The 26,432-nt window shown below is 39.1% G+C and overlaps 4 protein-coding genes, 1 long non-coding RNA gene and 1 pseudogene across 10 annotated transcripts; 1 reads left to right on the forward strand and 5 right to left on the reverse strand.

Moving 5' to 3' along the window:
* Positions 1–2,267: 2,267 nt before the first annotated feature.
* Positions 2,268–5,222, reverse strand: LOC119993700 (ETHYLENE INSENSITIVE 3-like 3 protein). 3 transcript variants are annotated; one of them, XM_038840915.1, is made up of 3 exons: positions 4,896–5,222; positions 2,458–4,263; positions 2,268–2,347 (listed from the first exon to the last, which is right to left on the reverse strand). In XM_038840915.1, exons 1-2 carry the CDS (start codon positions 4,928–4,930, stop codon positions 2,490–2,492), a joined length of 1,809 nt encoding a protein of 602 aa, XP_038696843.1. In that variant the 5' UTR covers positions 4,931–5,222; the 3' UTR covers positions 2,268–2,347; positions 2,458–2,489. The 3 variants fall into 3 exon arrangements, with proteins under 3 accessions (XP_038696843.1, XP_038696845.1, XP_038696844.1); XM_038840917.1 differs by having other exon boundaries at positions 2,272–2,342; XM_038840916.1 differs by lacking the exon at positions 2,268–2,347 and having other exon boundaries at positions 2,395–4,263.
* Positions 5,223–5,817: 595 nt separating this feature from the next.
* On the reverse strand, positions 5,818–9,496 carry LOC119993837 (FT-interacting protein 3-like). 4 transcript variants are annotated; one of them, XR_005466577.1, is made up of 2 exons: positions 5,990–9,496; positions 5,818–5,953 (listed from the first exon to the last, which is right to left on the reverse strand). XR_005466577.1 is itself a non-coding variant. In XM_038841121.1 (2 exons), the coding sequence occupies exon 2, from the start codon at positions 8,382–8,384 to the stop codon at positions 6,078–6,080; it is 2,307 nt and encodes a 768-aa protein (XP_038697049.1). In that variant the 5' UTR covers positions 8,385–8,401; positions 9,248–9,496; the 3' UTR covers positions 5,818–6,077. The 4 variants fall into 4 exon arrangements, 3 of the variants coding, with proteins under 3 accessions (XP_038697049.1, XP_038697048.1, XP_038697047.1); XM_038841121.1 differs by having other exon boundaries at positions 5,818–8,401; positions 9,248–9,496; XM_038841120.1 differs by having other exon boundaries at positions 5,818–8,406; positions 9,248–9,496.
* A 1,052-nt stretch (positions 9,497–10,548) lies between these two features.
* Positions 10,549–13,020, reverse strand: LOC119993716 (pentatricopeptide repeat-containing protein At1g71420). The gene has a single exon (XM_038840935.1). The coding sequence runs from the start codon at positions 12,810–12,812 to the stop codon at positions 10,578–10,580; it is 2,235 nt and encodes a 744-aa protein (XP_038696863.1). The 5' UTR covers positions 12,813–13,020; the 3' UTR covers positions 10,549–10,577.
* A 183-nt stretch (positions 13,021–13,203) lies between these two features.
* On the forward strand, positions 13,204–15,931 carry LOC119993717. Its single transcript, XR_005466564.1, has 2 exons — positions 13,204–14,633; positions 15,274–15,931. It is a non-coding gene; the product is annotated as an uncharacterized LOC119993717 (long non-coding RNA).
* A 3,178-nt stretch (positions 15,932–19,109) lies between these two features.
* Positions 19,110–20,943, reverse strand: LOC119992915 (annotated as a pseudogene).
* Positions 20,944–22,209: 1,266 nt separating this feature from the next.
* On the reverse strand, positions 22,210–24,626 carry LOC119993155 (anoctamin-8-like). The gene is made up of 3 exons (XM_038840112.1): positions 24,495–24,626; positions 24,308–24,382; positions 22,210–22,865 (listed from the first exon to the last, which is right to left on the reverse strand). The coding sequence occupies exon 3, from the start codon at positions 22,815–22,817 to the stop codon at positions 22,401–22,403; it is 417 nt and encodes a 138-aa protein (XP_038696040.1). The 5' UTR covers positions 22,818–22,865; positions 24,308–24,382; positions 24,495–24,626; the 3' UTR covers positions 22,210–22,400.
* Positions 24,627–26,432: the final 1,806 nt, after the last annotated feature.

Raw genomic sequence — 26,432 nt, forward strand, 5'->3', positions numbered from 1 at the left:
GATCGAAGCTAATATTTATTTTTTATATCAGTAATGAGTTTATCATCAGGATCCATTATTCATTATCACTTTATCAGTACCCATTATTCATTATCATCAACACATGATTGTAATTTGTTTTTATAATTTTAGTAAGTTACACATTATGTGCTAATGTCATTTCAAATTGGCCTCTACTGTACCATGAATTTATGGATATAAAATCACGAGAAGATATCTCAACCTAAAAAACTACCATGAACAGAACCATCTACTATAAAGCTAGTAAGGCTAACAATGTTGCAGATTCAGTATTTCAGTGACTCTACAATTGAACCTAATTGCTACATGATCTCCGTATAAGTGAATTAATTCTTAACCCATAAAGAAGTGGTCATCAAGTTTCAATCATTACCATGAACCAGATGCTTTGTCGATTTTTCTAGTATAGTTGAGATAATCAAAGAACCAACAATAAGGACAGCGCAAAATGGCAATACGAGGTAGAATTGCACAGAAAAGTTATGAAAGTGGCCTAACCTAATTAGCATGAAAGTGGCATGTTCGTTGTGTAATTCAAAATTCGGAAACAATTCATACTATTTGTGTGTCAAATTTGAACCGCGTGTTGTGCTTTCTTTTTCGGGAACCATCGTGAATGAAAAGAGGAAAAGATGGGCCATATCTGGACTTGAGGCGGTGCGATCATCTTCGGGCCATGATGGGCTTATTTGGGCTTGGCCCTTTAAAATCCCTGGAGTTAAGCTTCAGTTAGGATTTATAAAGAGCCAAGCCCAAAGAGGGGATTAATTGCGTAAAATCATTGGGCTTGGCCCTTTATAAAGTATAATCTGAAGACGCAACAGAGTGCACGATTAATTAAGGCAAACCACAGCCAAGATTCACAGAAAAACCTGCCAAATCACTTTAATTATAGCCATTGAACTACATAATTTGCATCACTAGCAATTTACTAAACATTCTCTACCAAGCTAGCTGGATAGTATTAATATGCTAACTCTAGATCTATTTGAAAAACCTATAATGGGAATGAACAAACCTGCGACGAACAATATATATAATTGCTAAATGAAGAGGAAAAAGTGACAAAATCCCACCAGTATATATATAGTAGTACTCATGATAAGTTTCAAGGCCATATCGGTTTGTTGTTGTGGTGGAGAGGGTCCGGTCCAGTTGGGACTGCTCTTGCCGATGAAGCATAATCTACGACCCGAGGTGGACCTGCTTTCCTGAATCGCTTCACCAGCAACTCGGTCTGAGTCTCCTGTTATAAACAAATGAAAACAGAGAGACCCACTTTGAGTCTTAAAGAAAAACATAGAATAGTTCTTGTATACATGAATGGAATCATAAAAATGAGCCTTTCTTTTTACCTTTGTTGATGATGTAGATGTAGACGTGTCTTGATAAACTGTTGTTTCGCCAAGGAAACCTAGGCATGGCATGTCAAAACAGGATAGGTAAAAGACACATTGAAATATACTCCAAGCATTACAGAGAGAGAGAGAGCTGCTTACGAGTTTCCGAAGATTGTGCGAGGAGTATGACCAAAACCTCCATTGAAACAACCATGAAGATTGAGACCCAAATGAGAGCTTTTGCATACGCCATTTTTGTATAGCCTACAAAAAGATACGACCTTTTTGTTCTCTGAGTGAGTGAGAGAATCAGAGATAGAGAGAGGGAGAGAGACGTCAAAAGTTGGATTTATGATACGTTTTGGAAATACCTCGGACATATGACACACATGTTTGTCTCGAATATCCAAACTACCCCCCGTCAAAGAAATATAATATCCTCTGTTACTCTGTAGTCATGGGAGGGCAAAATAGGAGAAAAATATCAGGGTCTCAAACCATTACCTTGTACAGTCTGGTACGTGTCGCGGACAGATATCATAGTACAGATTGTAGCGGCGTGGTATTAGGATGGACACATGGCAAGGTGTAATTGGTTTAGTAATAGAGTAATGGAGACAGCGTTGCAGATAAGAACGGCCTTCTCCCAATGATTTCGTAAGGGGTCCAGAGGAGAGGATCGTGTGTTTGTCACTCCGTTCAGTCCTTTTTTATGGCCGAGTGAGGTCAAATTTCAAGTTTCAACATGTAGCAACCCAATCTCAAAAGGTTGCAACATGCGGCCCACAAGCCTATTGCAAAAAGGCCCAAATTAATGCAAACTCCTACGGGCCTAGAACTAGAAGGCTTCAATCTGTTTCCAGCTTTGATACAGGAGCATGCATGATTACTTACAAATTAAACCAATGCAGATGCAGTTATTGGAAGAAAAATAGAACAATTTTGCGACTCGCAGTCTTGTCGATCAAACTTCTACTACACCTGCACTGGCAAGACATCCCTGAACAGGTAAGTAAGGCTGCAGTGCTTTCCCTGAACATAAAAAGGTCAAAATTAAATGGACAAGCTACATGAGCATTGAATTTGATCAACTTACTATCTGTACTCCAAAGTGTTTATTTTTTCATACTATGATGCAAAGTATTGCATCATCTCATCATCAAATAGACCATCAAGTGAACTCGAGCTGTCAAGTCCGGTAATAAATGGGCTGCCGAGTTCTCCAAAATCTAACGACAGACTATTCAGCGGAGATCCAAAATTATTATCAACAGGTCTATCTTGCTCATTGTGAAATGTCTCTTTTGAGAAAGGATTTAACTCTCCTTCAGCAAATTCATTTCCATTCCTGTGCAGCGCTGGTAAAGCAACCCCATTGTCCTCTGGCCTAATTTGTGGTACATTCATTGTCATCATAGAGTACTGCCCGTCATGACTGAGCCCAAATTCAGATGATGGATTATAGACGTTGTAGGTAGCTCCTTGTTGCAACTCTGCGCTCTGCACCACTGGATAAAGTGAGGGCCTTCCATCCACGTACATGCTCTGCGAGGAAACTATATTGGTTGGATGAATGGAAGAAGAGTGGTTGTACTGCCATGCTGGTAGTTGGGACTGGCTTGCAATACCTATCTCCTTAGATCTCAAAGCTGTAATAGTATCATTTTCTTTTTGAGTGTCGCGCATATAATATTCAACTGCCTGTGAATCAGCGTGGTTTACATCAGGTAGAGTTTTTCTCTGCTTGGCTTGCGGATGCTCACTTGGAGGAGGCCCAGCCTGTTGATTCTCATTGCTTGATTTTGCTCGAGATCTTTTTCTCCTTGGCTGCCTTTGGCCTTTCTCTGGCTGCTGGGCAGGATGAGAAGGCTCATCCCGTTGAGTGCTTAATGGTTCCACATCCACTTGTTGATTTCTGCTGTCATCCTTTGATGAAACAGAACCTACTCCATCGTCAATACCATCAACATCATAGTCACTGTCACTGCTAGCGGCCTGTCGCTTCTTACCACCATGTCCAGCTGAAGTCACTTCAGTGACACCTGATGACCCATTATCACTGCTAGGCTGCCGAATGAAGGACTCCTCACGACTTAAAACTCCCAACCAAATTGCACTCTCCTTTGCAGTCATTTTATCCTGCAAGCATTTTGACTTCTGCACACGCCTTCTAATCTTAGCAATATCGGGTGACATGTGCTTTATCACAGCTGTTAACACCCCAACTTTCCACATCTTCTTAAGGTCATGCGGTTTTTTATATGGAGGACTCTGACCCTGAGGAAGCCCTAATTTGACCCACCAATCTTCATTCCCAGTTGGCCACCAAGGTGGTGGAACCCTCTTCTCCAAGGGGTACTTCCTCTGAGGAGGATCACAGTGTTGCATCAAAGAAGACAAGAGAGAGCCCAGAGTTGCATCTTGCAGGTCCTGAAGAACACTTTGAGGGCTCCCGTTTTGATTGTTAACTGACTCAGCCATTGCAAGACACTCGGCCTCATACTTTGCAATTGCTGCTGGCCCATTCTTATCAAACTTCACCTTTTCTTTCCACCAAGCTCTTATGTTATCTGAAGCGCCGCTCACAGGTTTACCCTTCTCGGGAATGATGCCATATACGAATCCACGTGCCTTGCACACTTCCATTAGCTTCAACATGTACTTCAAAATGCCATCTTGGGCTCTCGACATTTTCTTCCTCTGAGCCTGATCAGAGACTGGCTTGGATTTCTGCTTCTCTGCAGCTTGCAGGGCTGCAAGTTTCTGCCTTTCTTTAATTCTTTTTAGTTTGATACTATCCTTCCACATTCGTCTCTCCAAGTCTTCTGCATCAATTTCTTCATCACTAACATCTTTTTCCGCAATATTGTCACACCTTATGTCATCAACTTCGATGTCCGAGCTGTCACTCGACATGCCAGCAACCATCAGAAGATGCTAAATTCAATCAAGTTACAATAATTCTCTCTTAAAAAGCAAGGGAATCAGTGAAAATAAAATCCAACAAAATCTAAACCTTACAAGTTATCTTCCAGTGGCTCACCATACAAAATCGTAATTCAGTTATGTGAAGGTTTTTCTCTTGGTCCCAAACCAATCAAATCCTTAAATTCTTCTATTACCTAACATTTTCTCCCGAACCAAACAATAAACAATTTAAATATATCCAAAAGATCCCTTTATTCAACCCATTAGCATTCAAAACCCTGTTCTCTATTCAAGTTAAACCAATTTCTATGGGAAGAGAGACTCCCTATAACGATCAATAAAAAAAAGCCTACATTAAAACAAATGAGAAATCTCAAACCCATAAAACTGCTACCAACTTCAAGTTAACGCAAAAATTCAATTGAATTCCAGCAACCTAAACTTCAATTGCGCCAAAACACGCACAATCGAATGCAAGGGATTTGATCAAATCACGAATAAAATACCGAACAAAACATAGAATTTGGTATCCATACCATAAAGTAGACACCACAGGAAGAAAATGAAAAAAGATGCTTATCGGAGAAAGCACAATTAAAGTCTCACCAGATATCAGCTCCCATATCTTCAAGTGCACCCATGATCGAATCCTATTTCTCTGGATTTGAAATCTATAAGCCCTAAAGGTTATTGCTTTCTTGTCACCTTCGGGTAACACGAGAGAGATTGAAATGAAACCCAGAAAAGCTTTTTGGCACAAAACAAAAAGGTAAGATTCAATCCATAAAGATGAAAAGAAAATGTATCAGATTTTAGCGAGAGAAAGAGAGATTGGACAAAATACATAGAATTGAAAGAGAGGAATGTGAGGCAGCCAAAAGGAGTCCAGACCGGACAAAAACTCCTCCCATAGTTCGCAATTCTTTCACGATAAGTAATCACCTGCGGCGCGTTCCATTGAAATTCGTTGATATTGTTGCTGTTGACATTGATCTATTTCCTATTGGGAGTGACAATAAGATCAACAAATTGAATTATTACAAAGTTAAGAAAATTAATGAATTAACCTATGGGCCTTTTGATGTTCGGTCCAACTCGCTGGGTTTGTATTTTTAATGTATTGAGAGGTTACAATTCCGGACTCCAATTCTCCCCAAAACTATATTAAATTATGAATTAAAATGGGTGATTAAATATTTGGGTGTTTATAATATTAGAATAAAGTAGATTTTGATAAAAAAAATTTCCAAATTCAAAACTCTAAATCTTAAACTCTAAATCCTAAACATTAATTTAACTCATAAAATCTAATATGTCATTTAACATGATTTTTTAGGGCTAATTGGAGACGGGATTGGAGTTCCTCTCATCCATTTTGTTGGGTTCACAAGTTAAAGGGTTCTTAACTTGGGATATTTAGCATGTAACCTATGACAAATAACCCATTGGGCTTTTCGATGATCAGCCCAACGGGCCCCCTTTCATTTGGCTATCCGTCCAATCTATGTTGTTAAGGTACATCATTTCAAACTTTCAACTAGAATGGTATTCCAGTTAAATTGTACCCGCCAGTTCCACATAACCAATTAACGATAATTCAAATTAACAACATAAACAGGGTCCAATTCAAGGAAATCAGCACCAGATAACCATGAATCTGCCAGGAACTAATCACTACCAGATAACCATGAATATGCCAGGAACTTGGTAGTAATAAAACATGCCCAAGCAGTTGCTATTTCAACCTTACTACAACAATTAGACACTTAAGGAACACGCCAACTGAGCCTATAACATGCTGTCTGATCTTGCAGGCAACCTCCGGAAGAAGTTGAGGGGAACTGAAGGAAGCTTGTGCCGGAACCTGGGATGTCTTAACACGTAAAACCCAAATAGAAGTGCAACAACTTGTAATGGAGTAACATAGAGAACAATAGCAGCAATCAAACAGAATGTCACAAAAAGCGTAGTTGCTCGCGGGTCTCTCCAACTTAGCAGAGACTGAAACCTTTCCCCTTGACTTGCTAGATCACCAATCACAGTCTGTACCCTTCCTCCTATACTTCTGAGACGATCATATCGCATTCTGACCATATCTGATGGCCGTGAAGTAGGGAACGTGTCGAACTCTTCATCAAGTTCATCAGGATGAACAGCATCAGCGTGAGAAAGTCGCGTGTCCATGTGAGGAGGGTGTCTCGGCCTCCACCGGTAGTTCCAAATTCCAATCAAGAAAAGATAGAGAAATATTGTGGCCAAAATTAGCTCAGGATATAGAACCAAGATTATAAAAAGAATATGAATTAAGACTGTTGTAAGAGGATTCTTCCAGTTGCATATCCGATCAAACCATCTTCCAACAGCGATAAGTCCACTTAGAACAGCCATAATTCTGAAGAAATTGGCCTTGCTCCTCCTCATGCTCCACATATGCGAATCCACGTCTAGCATATACTCCACAACTTCTTTTCTTAAAGGTGGCTCAGCACGGGTCAGCCTCATTGAGACAATCTGGATAGCCTGATGCCTTAAGCTATCCAGTTGAGTTACGGACAATGGATGAATGTAGTGCATTTTAGGAAGTAATGGATGGGAATACATATGCAACATATTGATCAAAGAAGAGCCAGTAAACCTCACTGCCAGTTGAACTTCTCCCATCTTCTTAACCCCTGAAGGATGCAGAACAAGAAGCGGATATGAATGTGTATAAACCCTGTCAGTTTCAAGTGTCGAGAGCCGAATCCTCACCTTCCCGATTCTTGAATCCTTTCCCCCACCACCCACGTGACCATTGTCGAAAACCCCGATTGTAACAACAGTGCAGGGATCAAAAACCTCCCATGTGTACTGCTCATTCCATCTTGGTGTAAAGCTGTCCACAATAGTCCTCGTCCTAACCCATTTCTGTCCATATTTAGCTACACAATAAGCATCTGTAGTTCCCCTGCCATCCTTTGACTTCATTGGCATCAGCCCCACAGCACTCAGAACTCCAACTTCCAGTATTCCAATGCTCGACTTCCACAACTGCTTTGCCGTTGGCCTGAGATCGCTACTGTAGTGTGTAGACTCATCTAAAACATGATACCCACCATCCAAACAAATCCTCAAATGAATCCTGCTTGCAAACTTAGTCTCCTTCTTCTGGTCACCTTCTATCACATGCTTTTCAAGATTGAACCACCTAGTGTGGACTGGTTTGTGGTCTAGCCTCCTTTGTACATGTTGTAAAGGAATCATACACTTCCCCAAAACATCATCTTTGGTTGGCCCCACTCTATCTTCCACGGTCAGAATCAAGGGCTCCTCAAAAGGCTCAGCAACTACAAACATTAAATCCTCATTCCATATTGGATTAATTGTCTTACTTTGTGATATTCTAGTTCTCAAAGCCTGATTACCGAGCATAGCCTTCACGTGAACTTCAGGAAATCTACTTTTGTCACTAGGTAGCAAATCCTGGGCTTCAATCACATTAACTCTAACATACCAGAGCTTGGGAGAAAGATATACCTTTGATCGAATATTCACGAAACCTTCAGGGCCAACTGTTGCAGCATCTGAATGCCATGCATCAGGAAACGCCTCATCGGCTTGAGTTCCCATCCAAACAGCCAGCATAAGCTCTCCCTTAGCCCTCTCTCCCTTACGGTCTTCTAGCCTATACCACTGTGGTGCCAAGGGGCTATCTGGCGGAAACCTTTTTGGGATTTCATGGAGGTCGAAGACAACCCTGCCAATCAAATCATCTAAGACAACATCCTTATCTTTCAGGAACACCTCCAAAATTGAAGCTTGAATTCTTTCTTTTGAGAAAGCAAAAACCAGATTCCATTCAGGGTTCGTCTTCTTCTGAAAATGCCTAGTCATTCCTCTGTAGTTCCCAAGCTTAACCTCAACGTAGGGATCACAACTACCAGTGATATCTTTTGCAGGTAAATCCTTGGCTTTCACCACTCGGACATAAAGGTATTGCATTTGCTCAACAAGGTCATAGGTGCATGAGAGCTTGTCTCCTGCTAAAGCTCCCGCACCAATGTTGGGTGAGGTCTCTTTTAGAGCAAAGTCCACAGCTTGAGGTGGCTTCTGCATTTTTTTCTCTTCTAAATCTACGCTGATGAAATGACACTCAGTTTTATCAACAAGTAATCAAGGCCTTCAAATTGAAATCCGAAAAGGAGGGACTGATTTATAGAGATGGATCAATCTCAAGATTGAGATGGAGGAGTTCCTAAATCTGATGAGGGAGAGATGGCCTAAAGTTGAAGCATGATATGGAATTCTCAATGAATACAGGGGAGTACTAAAAGAAGGAGGAAAAAAAACTAATGAAAGAAGTTACTGAATCAAGAAGCACATAAAAGTTCCAAATAACACTTCCTACTTTGTGAAACACTTTTGGATAGAAAGCAGACTTACTGCAAAACAAGAAAACCACGAGTAACTAATACATATCTGTGATAAAAAAATGTAAACAACTCTGTGCACAAGGCTTTCGCAGTGAGCAGGGTTGAAGATAGACAATATATACGCAGATTTTACTCTCATTAGTCTCATATAATGTAGAGATAATGTTTCCAGAAATTGAATATGTGATATGTAGGGCAACCTCTACATTTCTACGAATGGACCCAACCAACCAAAGTAGTTGCAACAAATATGCTGGGTGGGGATTTCAGCGTCATGGAAACTCTTAAATTCAACATTTCTTGTTCACACAAAATTGGAAAATGTACATAACGTGTTACAGATCTACTAAGAAGAGGAATACTCATGAAAGCAAGAGCTACAAGTAACCAAGTAAATGGAAAATCTCAAGTATACCTAAACAACTAGAGCTACAAGAAATCTCTTAATACACTAAACCCGTTACTTAAAAGACTGAACAAAACCCCACATTCATGGTTGTTACGAAAGTGAAGAAAGGAACCAGCTTGAGCGAGTAATAGGAGTACCTTGTTGAAGATCTGATGAGAAGAGCGAGATTGAAGCAGTTTGATTAGTGGGTACTGGGTAGGTTAAACAATGAGATGGAAATGGAGAGTTGTGAGTGAAATGTGCAAAGATTGAAGCAATGGTTGACAACAAAGGTACAAAAGCTTCCTCTGTCAAGCATTTAAGCGGTCTACAAAAAAAGTAAAAATAAAAAATGAGTACAGGGGATATTCACCTGTATCGCTGTGTTGTAAAAATTGGTATGAAAATGAAAGAATACCACAAAAATCCTTGACGGTAATAGCTTTAATTTTTTTCTTCAATGTGCAACAATGGAAAACTTTATATTCTTGTACTTTGGATTAATGTACAAGTTAGGAGACAAAAGTCAAAGGAAAGCAAGTTTTGAGAGTGATGTTGGGTGCATGCTAAGTATGTTTTTTCATCATAATTTATTTTTATTCGAAAACATGAGATTACACATGAATTTTTTTATGCATTTATGCATAATGTGGGGGTTGATCCGATAAGTTTACTCAGTGTACTGCAGTCCCACCGTAAAGAAAAAGCTTGGAAAGTGAAAACACACAGAGGAGCATGTGGGTTTGACGTTTATGAAGACTGAAAATCTCTCTTTAAAAGAAGTCAAAGACATTACCTTACGTCCTTACCTGCTTACCAAATACCAACTCGCTACAACTTTTCCTCTACCCTTTCAATGCTTACTTGCTATATTTTCTTTATTAATTGATTTTTTTAAAAAAAAATTGGAGCACACGTGTGAGGAGTGTGGTCGGTTGTGGCGCATGCAGGGACGGTTGGTTTGTTTTTCTCGTTTTCTGATTTCTTGGTGAGGAGAAAACTTTTATCGTCTTGGTTTTCTCGAGAGTCGTAGATTTATTAGCTGGTTACCATCCATGGACACTGGATTCCACTATTCCAGTATTCCACGAAGTCTATGACCCATAACCGTGCTTTTTAACTTGCATTGTTATTTACATCTAACAAATACTGAATGAATAGAGGAATAATGCACACACCTCACAGAAGTTGCAGAACAAATAGTAATCCCTGTTCAGCAAGTGTTAAGGGATAAAAATCTCACATCGGTTACTGAGGGGCTTGGTGTCTTGATTATAAGCTTGCCCAAGTCTTCAAACCATTGTCCAGCCTTTTCCAAGTGGATGGGCTGGGAACTGCCACGGCCCAAAGGACCGAGATGGTGGGGAGACTGGCTCTGGGTTGTGCCATCGTGAGATTTTCTACACCGATGTGGGATTTTTATCCCTTAACAACAAGCTAACTAGCAAACCGACGAGGCTAGAAAAATACGCTCCATAAATTAGTCAATTACCAATAGTCATTGCAAGAACATACCCTGTCTGTAAAATGGTGGAAACGATTCGAGTCTCTTACAACTATGTCCCTTTGAAGGAGATGTGAGGCTAATTTCATGAAGTTATGGCAGTCCACACAAATCCGGATATTCTTCATTATCCTTATTACACTCCCACAACCATGCAAACTGCCATCGTTCATTATAGCAAATACCAAAGCCAGTTTCTCACTGTGATGATACAAATGCTCCTCTTTTTGCTCCTCTTCTATGTCATGCAAGGCCAAGCTTGTCTGAGGCACATATCCAAGCTCCTTTAACTTCCCAATCAGCTGTTCAAGCCGAGCACGTATCGCCTTTTGTTGAGGATGGCATCGACCTCCAGAGGCAAACTCATGCACCTGAGTCCCAATTTCAATCCAGCTTAGACCAGGTTCCTTTCTCACTCCAGACCACTTCATTTCTTTTCGAATTAGTCCTGCTTTGTTGAAACTACCACCTGAGCAATATATGTTTGAGATTTGTACATAACCTAATGAATTGTCAGGGTCCAACTCCTTCAGTTTATCAGCAGCAAGCTTGGCCAACTGTGCCTCACCATGTTTTCTGCATGATCCAAGCAGTGCACTCCATATAACAGAATCAGGCTTCATTGGCATTCTCTCGACAAGCCCCATGGCCTCAAAAAGGCGTCCAGATCTCCCAAGAATGTCAACCATGCAGGCATAGTGATCTAGTTGGGGAACAATACCATGATTCTCAAACATGGAGTCAAAGATGTTGGTTCCTTCTTCCACTAGTCCAGCGTGGCTGCAAGCAGAAAGCAGAGCTACAATGGTGGCAGAATCAGGTTGGACATTCATATGTGAAAACAGCTGCAAAGCCTCCTCAGCCTGACCATACAAAGCAAAAGCCTTGAGCATTGAGTTCCAAGACACTAAATCAGGGAATGCCATCTCACTAAAAACTTGCCCAGACAAGGAAATTGAGCCGCATCTTGCATAGGCATGGATCAAAGCATTTGCAATCACTGTATCAGTCTCGAGCCCATTTTTAATGACTAGAGCATGAACTGCCATAGCATGACGCGTTGTTACAAAGCCTGCACAAGCTTTCAAGGCAATTGAAAAAGTACACCAATCAGGAGCCAAGTCCTCCCGACTCAACTGTCGAAATAGGTAGAGGGCCTCTTCTGGATCACGTTCTGCAAATGCAGTTATAATTCCAGTCCATGAAACAATGTCTCGAGAGCAACTAGACTCCATAAAGAGCCTGTAGCAATCAGCAACATCTCCCCCATTATCTGAATAAGCTTTCACTAATGCAGTTGCCACTTTAATTTCCAACAAAAATGCAGTTTTGAAACTGAGACAATGCAATTGCTTACAATGCTTTAGGCCCACATAAACATCAATGTCATTGCTCCCACACAAAGAAGAAAGCACACTGACTAGTGTGGCACGATCGAACCCAATTTCATCATGGTGCATCTGTCTAAAAAGATCAAGAGCTTGCAACGCAAGCTTTCGAAAATGCAGCCCAGCAATCATCGAATTCCAAGAAATAAGATTTCGACAATCCATGGTCTGAAACACGGTCCAAGCTTCATTCACTCCATCACTAGAACAACCATGGCTCTTGCTATACATTGTTATAAGTGCATTCCCAACATAAACACACATTTTCAAGGCAAGCGCATGAACCTGCCGACCCTGCTCATAGGGACAGGAGCTAAGAACGCTGGAAAACGCAAATTCGTTCGGTTTAAAATGAATCAACATATCGGAGAAAACACGAAAGCAATCCTTTGCATATCCATGTTGCGCGTATCCAGAAATGAGAGCAGTCCAAGAAACAACATTTTTGCGAGGCATTTCATCGAACACTTTATGGGCATGGTCTAAAAAGCCACATTTTGCATACATATTGACGATATGGTTTGCGACGAAAAGGTCCGCTGAATTGACTGGTTCATGGGCAAGCATGTATTGGTGTAATAAAAGGCCGTGTTGGAGGGATCCATGGAGGGCAAATCCATGGAAGAGGGTGGCGTAGGCTTGTTTGGTTTGTAGAGGTGGTGGGGCAGTTCGGAACAGTGAGATAGCTTGGTTTACGTGGCCGCGCGCGTTAAGAAGTCGCAGCTTGTTTACAAGTTCGTCGGCTTTGAGAGTCAAATCGGAAGGTCCAGTATAAGTGCCAGAGCTGAAGTTTCGGAGGAAACACAAGCAACTTGCAACGAAACGTGACATAACCGACCATCGATGACATGGTCACAGACTAGTAATACTTTTACATGCCTGAGAATTTTTAATCAAAACTGCCATGTTTGGTTGTTGATTAGTCTGCCCTGTCTGTTTTAGCTTCAAAAAATAATATATCACACTTGAATCTATTTGTGTTTCTTCAGGCTGTCCTCATTTTCATTTGAAAACAATCTGTGTGGCCATATGTCATATGAGGGGTCATATTTCATATTTGGGACATAAAATTGAAAAAATATATATAAAAGGAAAAGAAAAGAAATGGTTAATGGTATCTAAAAAAGTCTAAAATATTAAAATTTTCCCTAAAAAAATATGCTTAAACAAATATTTAACTTCAAAAAAATATTTAATATTATATTAATATATTCCCACTCTTTAACATTCTGTAATTTTGCCGTCAGTTTTCTATCCCAAGAAATGGCGCAGAGGGAGAGAAACGAAGAAGAGACGCTCTCTCTCGCAGATCGGCACTGCCGATGGCGTCGAGTTGTCCGAAGGATTCTTTGACATCGATCGTACTTGACAAGACTCCACAATGTTTACAAACGATCATAGCTGCAACGAGAAACGCAGATGCGATCCGTCCACGAGATCGATGTCTCGCAAAACCCTAATATCTGTCGCGCGGCGATCTGAGGAGAAGTCTCATCGATCAGATCGACGTCGCGAAAAACCTTGACCTAGTCTGTTTGTTTCTATCTTCTACACGAAGAAAACGAAAAGTGAAAGAAACGCTCTCAGCAGATCGACACTGCCGATGCCGTCCTCTAGTTCTCCGAAGGAGTCTTTGGCATCGGTGCTTGACAAGACTCTCTCATTGTTTAAAAATGACGACAACTGCAAGGAGAAACGCACCTGCGATCCATCTACGAGACCGACTTCGCGCAAAACCCTAATTTCTGTCTCTGAGGCGCGAAAATCTGAGGAGAAATCTCATCGATCAGTCACACGTTGACGTCTTCAAGGACGAAGCCTCCCTCCCTCGTGTTCAAACGTTTGAAGGTACTTTTCTCTATATAATTGCATATCAAGCAGTTGCAATATTAAGTATAATCTTCCGAGAACTTGTGTGACTTTGCATGATTTTTTTGTTATGTCTCTGTGTTTGGTTGCTATGAAAACAGAGGAAAGGACTGAGAAAATTGACGTTTGCCAGCAACCTAACATGAATGAGAAGTATTTGAAATCTATACATTTTGAAAGCTGCGCTATATAGCTCGTTACTTTCCTTAGGGTTTCTTGCAAGCCAAACAGACTATTCTAGCCCTCAAAAATTACGTGTTATTCAATCTTTGTCAACCTTATGCTATTTCATGTAATATATTACCTTATCAATCATAATCAATCTGCTAATTAATATCAAACGATTATCATCCGCCTTTTGTTTGATATTCTAAATTACATATGGCTGCCTTCTATAGGGTGCTTAACTTCTTAAACATAGTCTTGATGTGTATTTTGCGCCTCTGTGAGGCTTGAAAGCTACTGGGCATAATCACAAGAAGTTTAGGTTTAAAAATTTGATCAAGAGGATTTATATTACATAGAATAAGGAAAGTTTTATTTGGTATTCCTAGTTTTGGCTCTCTGCCACCATAACAAAGAGTACTTTGATCCTTTTCATCATAATGTGCTTCTTTTAGATTCCTCCTGCTGCTTAGTTTCACTAGCACATACTTTTGGTGTCCTAAAAAAATAATAGTGATGACCGTAAATTGAAGATGCTGGCATGCTAGAACTTGATAGTTTGTTGAAGTGTTTGAAAAGATGAGAGAGCTTTGAAAGACAACTCAGGAAGCGATGAAGGTATATCTGACACCATAGTACCATACAGATTCACTATCTATCTGGATGCGTCTTCTGATATCTTTTGTGTTCTCTTTGTTCCCGGTTTCATATGCAAAGTTGTCTGAGGCACAGACCGCCGCGTCTCATGGTACACTTGTATTAATTTTCTCTCTCTTTTTCCAAATCTTTGATATTATAATGACTCGAATCTTTTCAAAGTACCTCCACTTTAAAATGTTGCTGCCTTGATGCGATAAACTTTGTTAAGGATATTTGTCATTCCTTTGTTGAATTCAATCACATGATGACCTATGTTAAAAGTTGGCTTCACTAGAAGGACAGCTAAATCTAAGCTGCTGCATATGAAGGGTTTGTCACTCGCATATTCTCTTTATAGGTTTTTTAATATTATCAAACCTATACATAATTTTAGATATCTTCCTTTGTGCATGTGTATTGTCAATGGCTTCCTGTGCACAGATTTGTGGCATATTGTACCATTCTTTCTGTTCCTTTATGATTAATTATGTTTTCAGGATTCAGATCATACGTTTTTCCCCTTAATTTTGAATTGTTCCTGCTCGAAAAGTTAAGTATAGATAAGATTCAATCCTTTTGCTTGTGATATATTGTGTGTTCTTCATTCAAATTTTTCCAGTGTGCAAAATATCCATTTAATGGCTGCTTTTGAAGGCTTTTAAGAAGGAAATTGATGGTTCCAGGTAGCATAACTTCATCAACTATGGGTAAGAGAAATTTCTTAGTAAGTGCTTTCTCTGCTTGATGCGCTGTTTTGAAACGCTCAAATTATAATGTGTACATGTGATATGTCATGATGTTAAAAGGTGTTGATTTATTTTATTACCACTCTCATGTTCCTCGGGACTTTTACCCAAAAACTATGTACATGAATCTAGCTTGGGAAAAGAAAAACTAACAAATATTACTATAAATAGTATTTGATTGCTGATAAGGCATCCTTGTTGAGAAAATGAAGAGAAATTGCTAGCATATGGCTGTTAGTAAGCTGAGAAGTGAACTTTGGTGCTAGTGACAGACTACCCACACACCTAATCTCACTTTCCCTGGCCCATCCATCTGCCAGAAGCCAACCCACTGGTGTCTTCAAGGTTTTTTCTCATGCCTGTGTTTTGAAACAATGATGCACATGACAAATGAATAAGTTTTACAAATGTACCAGTGATATAAAATACATACACCCTTATCTCTTCCCAAGCTTGGTTTTCAGCATATGGCTCGTTGCTTCCTCAAATTCACTTATTTAGGTATTTTTATGCGGTGTACACTTCCTGACACTTTTTTTTTCTTCCTGTTCTTTTATTTCGTCCTGTTCTTTTATTTTCACCCTTATTTTCATGCATGGACAAAACAGGCACTCGCTCGTAGTACATAAAAGCCAGATATAGGGCCTTCTAAATGGCTTAACTCTAATCTCTGTATGGCCCATTTTATATAAGTTAATAGACCGAGTTCATGGGGCAATTTTCTGTTTTTTAAGTTTAGATTCATCTTAATTGATAGTAGGACCAATATAAGCGGGCCAAACAAATGATTGTGATGGGCTCTGGGCCATCACAAATGGGCTTTATATAGTATGAAATAGCCCAAATTGAATAGGTCTCTATGGTATAAATAAAGGAAAACTTTAGTCACACCCCACTTTTTACTAAAGACACCCCGTTAACTGAGTTTTACAAGGGATGATCAACTCAAATTGGGGTGTCTTTAGTAAAAGGTGGGGTGTGACTAAAGTTTTCCATAAATAAAAGGAAGTAGGACCCAATTGTATAAATATATGGGCCCTATAAAAAATGTGGGCCTAGGAACAAGTTTTGTGTCTCTGGCCCAACAGCCATAAAGCCTAAATTTGATCGGCCAAAACCCAGCTTAAATGGGGTTCTTATAAAAAGGTGGTCCAGGTCAAACTTTAAGGGGCATCCAACGTTTATTGGACCTTCAGTTCAGTTAATGGGCTCAAAACAAATTTGATAAGGGCTTCAGGCCCAACATAAATTGCCAAAAGGGGCTCTATTGAACTTAGTGGGCCTGGTCCAACTTCGGCCCAAGTTTATTGGGCCTTATTGATGGTCGGTCCAAGGTGCTTGCAACTTTTGGGCCTCAGACATGCCTACTTTGAGTACTTTCATATTATACAGGGCCGGTTTGGCCCAAGTTTATTGGGCTTTAAGACCTATTGATGATGGGCCTAAGATGCTTGCAACATTTGGGCCTCAGGCAGGCCCGCTTCCATATTAAACCGGGCTGAGGCCATCTATATTTAGGCCTTATGTTCAAGTCTATTCGCCTCAAGAAGGCCCACTTCAGCGGCCTCATCCATATTTAACTGGGCCTGTGTCCCAGCTTCAGCTTTATTTTGCCATTTGTAGAACTCGTTTGGGCTGTGACGTAACTCTTAACTAGATTTATGGGCCCGAAATTTATTGGGCACGTTTGGGCCCATGGTAAGCCAATTTAATTAGCCTTTTACTATATTATATAGGGCCTATAGCATAACATTATTGGGCCTCATGTTTCAACTCGTGTGTAACATAACAATGAACTACGGTCTCCGTCAAATATTGTTGGCCTGGTCAAAAAATTACTGGAAGTCCAATTGTTGAGTTGTTACATGTCCACTTTTTACCGGGCTAAGGTCCAACAATATTTTAGCCCTTATGTTCAATTAGTTTTGTTCTCAAGCAGGCCCACTTCAAGGGGCCTCTTCCAATAAAACTAGGCTTTATTGCCGATTTGTCGAGCTAGCTTGGCTCTGTGACGCTACTTTTTAACTAGACTTTTTTAGCACATTATGGTATATTCGTATGATACAACTGGGTCCGGAGCACAACTTAATTGAGCCTCATGTTCCAACCCGTGTGGGAGGTGACATGGTGACGTAACTAGACCTTGGCCCAAGATGGTTGCGCCGCAGGCTAGGTCATGGCTTTATCAAGTTTTCTGTTATAACTGTTTGTTTTCATTTTTTAATTACTACTATTATTTGGTGTTTAAATTTTAAGGCTCCCACATTCGCATGATAAAAAGAAAGCAGCAAAAAATTAATACCTTTCCCGGCTCCAGCCATTGTTCCAGCTACAGCATCCACCACAGGACCGGATGATGAGATCTGGTCCGAAGATCAAAGTGCTTTTCCATGTAATCTCTTGCCATTGCACTTACAATTAAACCACCTGTTCTTGCTGTAGGCATCAAAGCTGAACTTAACGATTATATGAGGGGGTAAATAATGGCTTTGATCTACTGTTCATTTCTCTCTCTCACTCACACACACACACAAAAAAATGAAGACCTGGTATTTCTATGTAATCATAAACAATTTTAGGTCAATGAGCAATACATTTTCTTAGCAACTATAGGCATCATCAAAGTTCAAACATTCCCATCTCACACCAAGTATTAAAGCCTAGAGCCAACCAAAACTTCTTAAAGATCACATCAAATGTGTGAACATATTATTTGCATGAAGTTGGTTTGAACATTTTTTTTTTGATAAGCATGCAATCTAATTTCTCAATTAAACAATCCAAAAGAAGCAGCAAAAACAAACTGTGCCTTTTTTTACAATATATTCCTTACGCTTGGATAAGATTGCATCTTATTTGCAACTGAACTAACAATAGTATCAAGGCATCGGAAACTGCAGATATAGAGTATAGACAACAAAAGAAATAACTGAACCACTGGAAAATTAAACAATAACATGCAATCTTATATAAAACTAGATTCGAAGCACATAGCATGTGGAATTTCTAATGATATAAACAATAATCAGAGTATGTCAAGGTCTCAACCTCTTTGTCAAAATCAAAAGGTGTTAATATGAAAAGAAAATAGGACATCATGACCATCATATGGCACTTCCCAATTCATAAAATTGCATAGATAATTAGATATTGCTTGATAAGCATATTTACAATGGGCAATTGGCAATTGGCGCACATAACCTAATTTCTACTTATAAGCCATAGGTCTTTGATCCCAAAAAGGAGTTCTATACATATATACATACATATCATGTGAAATTCCAAATGGTTTAAGGCTTTACGCAATAATCAGAGAGTATGGCAAGGTTTCATCCTCTTTGTCAAAATCAGAGAGCATAAACCTTAAAAGAAAGACAAACACGTCCATCATGCGGCACTTACTAGTAACCACTTCATGAAATTGAGTATTAGTTGTTTGACAAGCAATTCATATTTACAATTGGCAATATGTGCATATAAATAGGCGAGAATGTGGCCAAGTGGTAGAGTTGCAGGGGTGCAACCTGGAGGTCACAAGTCTATTCATGGAAAGAGCCTCTTCACATATGATGTGAGGATAATGTCTGGGGACATGCAATACATCTTGCATGTCCCCAACCTCATCCATCGCAGGAGCCATGTGCACGGGAGTTTTTTTGCCTTTACCTATAGGTGCATATTTACCACTTCTACATATAATCCAAAGGTCTATAGTCGCAAAATGAAGTTATACAGAAACATTACTCCAAAATAGTGAAGCATTATTCAACACATAGTGCGGGAATTTGCAACATGATGGAATCATGTTGCGAACACACCAATACTTGCAGCCATGTGAATAATAGTACAAAAATTCAGAACGTAAGACAGAACCACCTGTGCTGAAAGAGGCATGCAACTTGGGAGAAGGGAAACTACCAGTGAGTTTTGAATTTGATAAAGCACCATAATATCTCCTTTCATTTGCTTGCTCCAGGCCTACACTTGTTCCAATTCTGACAAAGAAATTAGATTTCTACACATTCCATACAATGGTGAATGAGAGAAAAAGGATAAAATAGAATCTGCAACGAAAACAACAAACCACAGCTTTATGGAACAGAGCGACAGCAGAACATAAAAGCAACAATGCTACAACAAAGAATCATAGCAAATCGCAATCAATGAATGGAAACACTAATGCATATCAGCAGAATGGAAACTAAAGAAACGAGTTATACATATGTTATTCATCCACAACTAAAAAAAATAGTGCACAAAAGGTACCGGGAAAAAAGGTCCCGGGGGGGGGGGGGTTCTACAGCTGTGGGCTTCTTGTGAGGTCTCATGAACAAACTAAACATTTTCCAAAAGTGGAGAGGGAAACGCAGAGGTCAGAAGGCCTCAGGTTAGCCAACTATATAGTTTGCAATGGTATCCATGCAAACAGATGGGCCCACAATGCATCGGGAGAACAAGGTATTCTGTTGTCTAAAGTGATCTTACACAGAGAAAACATGAGGATGGGGGAACAGACCGGTACTTAACAGCCCTCAGAAGATTAGTACATCACATCAGAGCATGTCTCCAATGGCTGTGCTGCCTATTACATTGCATATTTTGAAGATTTCATCGGTTTCACTGCATTCATATTAATGAAAGGTAAGATCCAACACGAATAAGAAATACTGAACAACAACATTTCCATAAATTGGCAATTACCATATTACTAACCATTATTATGATCTCAAAAGCAACAAAAGATCCTGAATATGCTAAACAGTAAACAATTGGAATATTTGGCACATACAGAATATGTAACATGAAATACGCTTTGACATCTGACATCTCAACGCGACCCGTAGATGAGGTTTCCACAAAAAGATGTTGAGATCGGAAGAGCAAATACGAATATAATGTTATCACGATTATATTGATCTACAAGAGAACCGTGTGAATTCTCTGAATTGCGGATTCCAATAATTGATAAAACGCAATTTCAGTGACCGAATGAAAATCAACAGACTAAAAGAGAAACAAACCAGAGTCAACAAGCAAATAAATAGTCCAAGAAGATTTAAGGCTCACCTAGCGAGATACAACGATAATTTGTTGATCGCGATGAAGATCAGCTTCTCGAAGAACCCCATACCACGAACCCTATCTCTGTACGGAACTCCAGATTCATGAGTTCTACAACATCGGAATACAAAAACTCACCGTGAGGCTTAAAATCGCAACAGATCTGCACACTAGAAGCAACTACTAACCGTTCAATCGGAAGAAATCAAAATCGAAATGTTACTCTTATACCTTCGCGATCGGGCTTGTGGAACCTCTTCGCAGGGAGAACGCTGTCTTTGGCGAACCCTCTGAGCCGATTGAACTCATAATCTATGGCGTCCATTCTCACTTCTCTTTCTTTTCTGAAATTTGGACCTGTTTGGACGTGCATCGATGCTCTGCAATGGCTCAAGTCCAAAAATGGGAAAGAAAAAACCTAGATCGAAAAAATTGCAGAGAAAGTGCGGGAATGGTATGAGTGCGGGAATGATATTCCTAAACGAAACAAATATTTAGAGAGTATTATCAGAATAACATAACTGACTTCACGTGATAAGCACGTGCATGCACATACAGTACAACAACAAACCAAGGGCCATCAAATATTATTTGGACCTTCCTTCATGGGCCCTTTAGGCTAACTAAACTCATACACTCATAGATTTGTACTTGTTGTGGATCACACCATCTCTTTTAGTCAGGCCCAATACTTGGTTACCCGGGCTTGCCGTTGTAGACACCAGCCCAGTCTTAACTTTGGTTGGCATAACATCACATTACAAGGGGTTTGGTTTGCGTGTTTTGAACTACAAGTCTACAAGGTATATCCACTTTTGGGGTTACGCGGTAAAATGTGAGACTCTTTTTTGGCAAAAATGAGGTACAGTTACCCCCTCCAAGATTTCTCAAAAACACCTCGTTTCAAAAAATATATATAAAACTATTTCACTATTTCACCCCAATTGCAAGGAGACAATGAAACTCAAATCTCCTAACAGAAGGACTGAATTCACCCCACATGAACCAAAAAAGCACGTTAGTTATTGACAGATTTTGTTCACCTGAAATGCCAACTAAACACAAAAGCAATCTCTAAAGAAAGTACAAGAGCTCTCATATAGAATGTGTGGAGCTCCCTTTCTCAACCCTCACCCAACTCCCAACCCAACTGCAGTTTAATACAAGAACCTTGCTTGAAATGTTATTCACGAGCTATGATCAATTGGTCATCATTCCCTTTCTTTCTCCTGTTGGTCATTGAGTGCAAATATAGACTTATCAATGAACTCAACATAGTTAGCAAGTACCGAGCTTCAAGTTCGCCAGCTTAACTGCTTGGTCTTCACAGGCCAAACACAAAACAAATATTCAATCACATCATATTCTAGTAAGTACAATTCATCATTGACTCATAATTCAGGGTAAAGTACCACTCATAAATTTTTTTCTAGAATCAGAAGAGTAGAACAGATTCTTGAACACAACAGGAAACAACCAGCAGGTATGTCAACAACTACTTGGTAAATAAAGGAAGCTAGAATGCTAGATCTGATAAGGTCTAGCACAATAATTAGGGTGAATGATACCAATGGGTAAGATGGAAAGGCCGGGGAGAGTTGTGAATGTAAGCCTAAAGAAATATATTAATTCATTTCAGATATCATTCGAAGGAAAAGGATATTTGTGCAAAGCTGATGAACATGTAACAACTAACAACTGCGTAAGCATGTGTTGCAATAATATGAAAGATTACTATAACCTTAGACATGACAAAAACAAGATAGCATAGAAAACTTAAAACCAGCATAATCCATTCCAAAATTCTCAATTAAAATAAATTAAAGGTAGTAAATTGAAATGACAACAGAAAAATAAACAAACATGCCGCACTTCCTATCCTGCAAATTATCTGGCAATGCGAAAAAGAAGAGATCCATCAAATTTCTGAAAGATGATTTCACTTGCACGCTACACCTGCTTCAGCAGCCCTACGAGGTGTGCTTTTTCTCCTGCTCCCGTTATGCCGGAATCCATTAGATTTAACTGAATCATCATTCCCAGATCTGGCTCCACTACCATTTTCCTCCTCCACTGAATCAGTCTTCTCTTTTGCTTGTGAGTTTCGCTTCCGCTTTTTCCCATTCTCTGCACCAGTGGGGCTTTTCACTTCTTTGCCGCTTGATAGACCTGTTTTTCCACTTTCACCATCTTCCTCCTCTATCTTTTCAGCATCTTCCTCATCAATCTCATCTTTCAATGGTTTCTGAGGTCTTCCTCTTCGCTTCTGCACAGGGATTTTCTCTTCTTCACCACTTCCAGTATCATCATGATTGCTAGCAGTCATTTTCTTTCCCTTCCCCCTACCTCTACCCATAACTCTATAATCCCACAAAACGAATGCTCATACAAATAGAAAGTAAGTCTGCCAAATTAAGGAACAAATGCAATGAATTAGCTGAAAAATGGTATCATTATAAAGTATGTAATAAATTAAAAGAAACAATGGTCAACAAGCTGTCTTGATCCCGTAATGGTATAACACTAGAGTAGGTTTGCCTTTATATGGTATCATAGTAATAAATTAGAAAGAAATGAAACCGGACATGCAAGCCACAAAGAGCAGATAAACACTGTCTTAAACCCGCAATGTGGGGAGGCTGTTTATGTGGTTTCTATGACCCATTAAGGTGAAGCGACTGTAAAACTAGAATAGGTTTGCCTTCAAAACTATACAATGGAGTGGAATAATAAAAATTGATTATTTCTCCTAAACAAAACATCTTTTGGAAAATACAAGCCATGCATATTATATTTCAGGTGTCAAATAATTCAACAAAAAAAGGGGAGACTCATTAAAATCACATAAATTATAAATTAATCAGCAAAGGCACTTCATTTTCATAAACAACTAGACTTGTGGGATGCCCAGATAAATCACAAACAATCCCACATTGAAACCTATGGCAGTTAAAACATATAAATGTACTTATGCAAGAACGAACAAAATTAGGATCACTGGCAATGACATGGTTTTGTGTTGTGAAAACAGTTTAATCACTTCGGGGATCCAAACACAGGAATGGGGATTTCCCCAGGCTGATTCAACTTGTGGTTCATAAACATAGTACACTAAAACAACAGTCAAAGCACCATGGATAAAGAAAAAAGAAGCTTAATTACCAAGCAGTGAAAGCATCATCGATGCATGATGCATCTTTAAACTGAGTACCGATGTTAAGGAAAACAATTCAAATCGCTGTTTCCTATCAGTTTAGTAATTAAAAGAAAGCTTGTCACTAGGTATTGTATTAGACTATTAGTATTGTATAGGATCGGTCCAATGGAGGATTAACTTTCTCAAGTGACTATCCGGAAATACTTGGCTTCCACAACTTCTGAATTCTCTTCCCTTGCCGATTTATACAGTACTCCGATAGGGAATCAAGAACTACACTAACCTAGTACCCTGATGAAATGGAGTAAGTGTAACCAAACCTTATGTGACTTTATGCCCAAAACAAATTATATTCAGATTTTCCTCACAATAGTTGAAATCCCTAGAAAGATTTGGATTAGGGAAGGTCAATAACTCAAGAAAACCTAAAATTCATAAACTTTCACCAGTAACACACAGCCTCCGCGGTCTTCAAACCCCCCAGTAAATAAGATCCAAAATAAGTATGAGGAATAGACTTGTGTAGAGAATGAAATCATTAAAACACAAAAAAGTTTATCAAAATAAACACAATTAGCTAGAAACCCCCAAATATCGAAAAACAAAAACACACACTTGATAAAGTAAACGCATCTGAGTAATCGAATTCAGAGAACAAAAGAGACAGAGGAAGATGAAATAAAACTCACCTTGTATAAAACAAAGTATCTTCGCATCATCAACAAGAAACCCATTGCTTTAACTCATCCAAACTAAACAAGAAACTAACCAACCAGATGGGTTTTCCATTATCAGTGGATTTGTGCAGCAAACATTAGTAAACGCAAAAAAAAAACGAAGAGTTTCAAGGCCAAAACTTGAATATGAAGAAGAAACCTTTGATGCCCAGATCAAGAAATAGAGATCCAAAACATGGCCAAATGAAACACAGAGTTGAGGGAGAGAGGAAGAGGAAGATGAAGCCGAGGAGCGTTAAGAGATATTTGTTGATCGGCTCTGCTCTATAGTCTGTGCGCCTCTGTATAGTGTATACTGTTGTGTAATCTATGGGTGCATGGGGTGTAATAAAGTGGAGGTCGAAGGCTATTTTGGTAACTAAAAGGAAGTTACTAAGTAGGGAGACCTCATGTACTTACTGTGGACTCTCAGTTTGTACTGTGTACACGTGGTGGAAGCCAGTGTTGGCTTTTGACCACTCAATGTATTTTTCAATCTAGTGTAGCTTACATGAGTCCATTTATTTTGAAGTAGAGTAAAAGATTCATGTCATTGTTAACTTTTTCCATCTTTTATTTCCTGAATTTTATCTCTTTTTTACTTTGACTTGGTATTTGAACCCTAAGAGCTACCACAATAAGATGGTTTTTTATGGAGAACGAATAATATATGAGAATTTGTGTTTTGTTGATGTGTGGTTGTATTGGGAGATGTGTTTTACTCATGTAGTTGGGCGAACAAAATGTATTGATACAATTATCTAAATTTGTTAGTTTTATTTTTTGTGTAATAAAGATGGGTCAATATTGATTTATGTGTAGATGTGAGTGTTTTATTGTGAGACTCACTTGGAGTGCAAAAGTAAGTCATTTGCTGGCCAACAACTCTCCATGGTTACATATTTAACACAACAAAATTGACCCAACAAAATAACATCATTCCACCTTTTTTCTTTTTTTTCTTTCCATGGGCTATTATTTGGGACAACAAAATGCCTCCACGGATCACTAAAAAGTCATTGTTGTAGTTGCTCTAACAGCTATTTAAGGCAGAGAATCTCTTTTTCATATAGCACCACTTTTAATTGCAAATTTTGCTTTGAATAAAAACATTTATGGATTTTCTTCAGTATAACACAAGCAAGAAGAAAATGCTCTTTTTCATCCAATAAAAGAACCACAGACTTAACACAAATCCTTTGACAAATGCGTATGCTCAATCATCACAATTAGCTGGAAAAATTTACTTAATGGATGACAACTACTAACTCTATATGATGTTGAAATTAGTGTCCTTATAATTTCTATATACTTCCATATTAGGGGTGTTGATAAGGGCGATTTCTGACTTGCAGTTCAAACCTTTTTGACTTTGCTGTAAACTATGTGTGGACTGGCCCCATCTTCTACAACATTTCAACAGAACTAGCTTCAATCCTGCATGATAATGATATCTAGCAAGTAAATTATTAAAGATAAGCAAAATCTTCAAGAGATTGGATGCTCAAGTTGTTCATAATTATACATCATCTTAAATTTAGACATTCCAGCTAATAAGTGGTGGCAGTAGCCAGTATCAGTTTGCTGCAGGCCCTAATAGTTAAGTTGCATACTTGCATTAGAATACAATAATGGCAATATCAATTTCTGGTCATAAAAGAGTTAGTACAGAAAGAATAATTAAATTGTTCAATTGTCACGGGTTGACGCATGAAAAACAGTAGTTAATAAACAGGACTTTGTCATTTGTACCGGTGCTCGCTTTGTTTCTGTTATGGTTTGAGGGAGGGAGCGAGAGCTTTGTGCAAGGCAGTCTACGAGTGCGACTGAGTCGATCTAGTCCTTCTTGATGGAGGGCCTTTTTACTTCCAGCTAGATTTTTCTACTAGTATCCCTAATAAAATATCATTTTCATCGTGGATCGTCCCGACCAGTTGCGGGATTGAGAAATTCTAACCATTGGGGGTATACACTGTATATAAAATTATAAATTAAGTAGACAAAATCGTGTAACATTGTACGATTTTAACGATTTCGAAAACTAAGAAGCAAAACATAAATCATATGCATCTTAAAAAGCAAAATATAATAATAATCC

The sequence above is a fragment of the Tripterygium wilfordii genome, chromosome 23 (genome assembly GCF_013401445.1).
Source record: "Tripterygium wilfordii isolate XIE 37 chromosome 23, ASM1340144v1, whole genome shotgun sequence".
Lineage (NCBI taxonomy): Eukaryota > Viridiplantae > Streptophyta > Magnoliopsida > Celastrales > Celastraceae > Tripterygium > Tripterygium wilfordii.